The 3,489-nt window shown below is 42.9% G+C and overlaps 1 protein-coding gene across 1 annotated transcript; it reads right to left on the bottom strand.

Annotated features, from left to right (window-relative positions):
- Positions 1 to 325: 325 nt before the first annotated feature.
- LOC311050512 (uncharacterized protein) lies at positions 326 to 886 on the bottom strand (the record flags this gene model as incomplete). Its single annotated transcript, XM_084064597.1, has 1 exon — positions 326 to 886. The coding sequence occupies one exon, from the start codon at positions 884 to 886 to the stop codon at positions 326 to 328; it is 561 nt and encodes a 186-aa protein (XP_083920723.1).
- Between the last annotated feature and the right edge of the window lie 2,603 nt (positions 887 to 3,489).

Here is a 3,489-nt window from a genome sequence, read left to right as displayed (position 1 = left end):
TTTTTTTCCCCTTAACATTTGAACATGTTGGGGAGGTTTTGGAGGAGTTATCAATTTAGTTTACGGTTTGTGTTTAATAGTGGTGCAGTATAGGGGGGAAATGGGGGGGGGGACTAAAACATTAAAATCTACACCACCAGATGATACTCAAATCTGAAAAGAGAGACCAAATGCAGGACCGTCACTTCTTCCCTTTGAGTTTGAGTGTAATCATAATTCTTCATGAAGTTTCTTGCCCGCTGGGTAGGGTATATCTTGATGGCATATCATTTCCCCGCCAATCCAGACTTAGTTCAGCATATAGATGCACACAAACAGATGTAAATCAGCCCTGTGTCACGGATGGTGGTTTTAACAGGTCCTGCAGATGACCCTCTTTGACAAGCTGGTAAGGAAGCTGGAGCTTCTTGTTCACCTGAACCTGGAGGGAGGGACGGTGCTGGAGGAGCAGCCTGCATACCTCCTCCTGACCGCGTTCTGCAGCCTTGTGTAAAGGGGATGCTCCGTCATCATCACATAGCCGAGGATCTGCTCTGTGTTCTAACAGGAGCCTAACCACGTCCAGATGACCACAGTATGCTGCTCGATGGAGCGGTGTTGCACCCCCCGGCGTCTGGGGCGAGGCGCATGCACCACTCTCAAGAAGGAACCTGCATACAGTAAGCTGGCCACTGCGACTAGCATAGTGCAGGGCAGTGAAATTTGACATGTCTCTCAGGTTGGGGTCTGTGCCCTTCCGGACCAATTTCCTGACTCTATCCAGGTCTCCATCCATGGCTGCAGACCAGATACCTCTTTCAAAGTCCATTTCAGTCAGTGTCTGGTAGGTACTAGACGAGGCAACTTTGTGGGAGCAACAAGAACATTGTTCTGAATCAGACGTCATCGGGCAAAGTGACAGAAGTGAGAACAACACAATCCCTGTCAAAACAAAATGCCAAACTCAGCTTCTGGGATATGGGTGAGGTGGTGGTCAAAGTTAACCAAATAAAGGAGATGGTGATGGTTAGGATATGACATCATCACTATATTAGGTTGCCTAATTGGAGTAGGAGGGGGAACTGTATAGTAGCTGATTATGGGACGCATACCCCTCCAGTTATGATATCCATTGCACCTGTTGTCAGAGAACCCATTATACACCCATGTCTGTGTCTTATGCCCAGATATGGAGATCTCTGTATCTGTCTGCCTGTGTCCCTTCTATGCCCATATAGTCAACCTCTAGGTGAAGGTTCACTTTATTTGTCTACCATGGGAGAAAGTTGTCTTGGGGTAAAAGTCTAAAAAGCTAGTACTGTATAAAGCCTAATTCATCTCCAGTAGCCATAGAAGTCAGCACAGCAGTTGCACTAAGTTCCTTTCTGTTGAGATTGAAAACAAAAAGTGGCGAAACTGGAAACAACCAGGATGTGCTTCCTGTAGACAAGATGGTCATTCTCCTTCTTCCCCACTTCCCACTTAATCTTCAGAAGCTTCTGATCCTTTAATAAACAAACTCGCAGAGCAGCTTAGTATTGCTTGGCAAATCTCTTGCATTTCTTCTTGACTTTTACATTGAGGGAGCATTCTATGGAGCTGCTGGGTGTTGTATCGAACCAGAAACTTCTGACATGTTCTGATTGTGCCTCCCACATGCAAACAGTTCAGGAAACACGGCACTTTCTGCCCTTGATTTTCAAAACTGGTGATGAAAGGCAATGCAGACCAGATGAGTCTGTAGTGGCTTTTCGGGCAGCGCAGGAATACAATTCCAGTCAGGGCATTAAGATATTTCACAGAGAATCTAATGCTGCAATGCGCTGCTCCGTAGTCACCGTGGGTCTGAGCCACCGCTCCCCTGACCGCCTGTGCGATGGAGTCCTTACAGAGCAGCAACAAGCTGTTGCGGTCTGACACGTTGACTTCACACAGTAGATACCGGGACTTCACAGGGACCATCGCTGTACCTTTCTTCTTCAATGGACACACAATGTACTCAACACACTATATTGAGATCTCTGTCCCTTTTATGCCCATATATGGAGATCCCTGATGTCATCAAAATGATATCATAGCACTGACATCGATCACACAGAGATTCTGTGCGTTCTTCAGTTCTCCATATACAGCATGTGGAGATTCATTGATGCACGTCGGTTCTAGGCAACCGACCAACTTCCCACTCTGCACATCACTCCCTCGGACCTCTACGCAGAGAGTTTGAAGTTGATGGGTCGGGTGGTTCTTTAGATATGCAGACTACCTTCTGTTCTCACCCATTCTTCTTTGAATTAGAGCTAAGTTCTCCTGGCACAGCAACTTAATGTACATAATATTAAACATCTTTGTGTAGAACAGTATGTCTTGTTTATTGATCTTCTCAAAGAAAAAACACTACCAGGCCTCGTTAACAATGTATCCGTTTTTTAATTGAAACGAAAATCATTCCATTCACATTTATAGCCCAGACACATTCAGTTTCCATAAAATAATGTTCTAGCTCCATAAGGCACTTTTATTCAAATCTGTTATAACAAAGTAGATTTCCTATCAAATGGGAAAGGCACTAAAAGGCAGCAGATTGTGATGACCGCAATCTCAAGTTCCTAGGTTCTTTGAGGACAGGAGGAGACAATTATATTGAATTAAACGTTGCCCTATTGTCCTATGGTCCCTGGTGAGTAAAAGAGAAAGTGCAACAAACTTGTGATGACAAAAAAACATTGGCTTGTTTGAGAGACCTATTTTTTCAAATGCCCAAGACTTATGTATTGTGCCCTAACTGGCACAAATATGGAATACTTCTATTTTGTATTTTATAATATCCTGAAATTGTTCAAAGGTTCCAACACAGCTTACTAATTACACATTTTCACCATGTATTTTACCAAGTTCATGGTTCAATTCAAGTTCAATTCCATTTAGATTTCAATTTGGAATGTTGAAATGAATGAGTCTTCAACAAGTTGACAACACCGTACCCCTAGTCAACAGTGGTGTTCTCTGAGGTATAAGAATGAAGAGAGGTACCATGCAGTAAAAACAAAACAGAAGAAAGAAATGGAAAACAGCATGCCAAATTAAATATATTGCAGACAGCTACAGGATCTCATACAAAACTGTAAAACATTCCCCATTGCAGAACTGTTTGCTATGTCACATTTTCAACTGATGTTATGATTACAGTTGAAAGGATTCTTGCATCGAAGCAGCATCCAGCAGTTTTAAAGTGTCAGACATTTAACCACTGGTCTTAACAGCTGTTACAACCTCATACAATTTGTTACCCAAACATCGAAAGGCTTTTTAAGAGTGGCAGTGTAAATGAATGGTCAGTGATATACCAATCTAATTCCAGGTGCGCACACACAATGTTGACTGACTACAAAGTGGACAACAGCTCCCAGTGATTATTTCAACCCCATGCATTCTAAAATATTCTCTACAGTGTAGATTTCATGACCATAACCTAAAAGAATCCTAGCACCTTGAAACTCTTTCAACACA

The sequence above is a fragment of the Gymnoscopelus microlampas genome (assembly GCF_963454915.1).
Source record: "Gymnoscopelus microlampas genome assembly, chromosome: 8".
Lineage (NCBI taxonomy): Eukaryota > Metazoa > Chordata > Actinopteri > Myctophiformes > Myctophidae > Gymnoscopelus > Gymnoscopelus microlampas.
The sequence above is the reverse complement of the archived record's forward strand: the minus strand, read 5'-3'. Positions and strand labels throughout refer to the sequence as shown.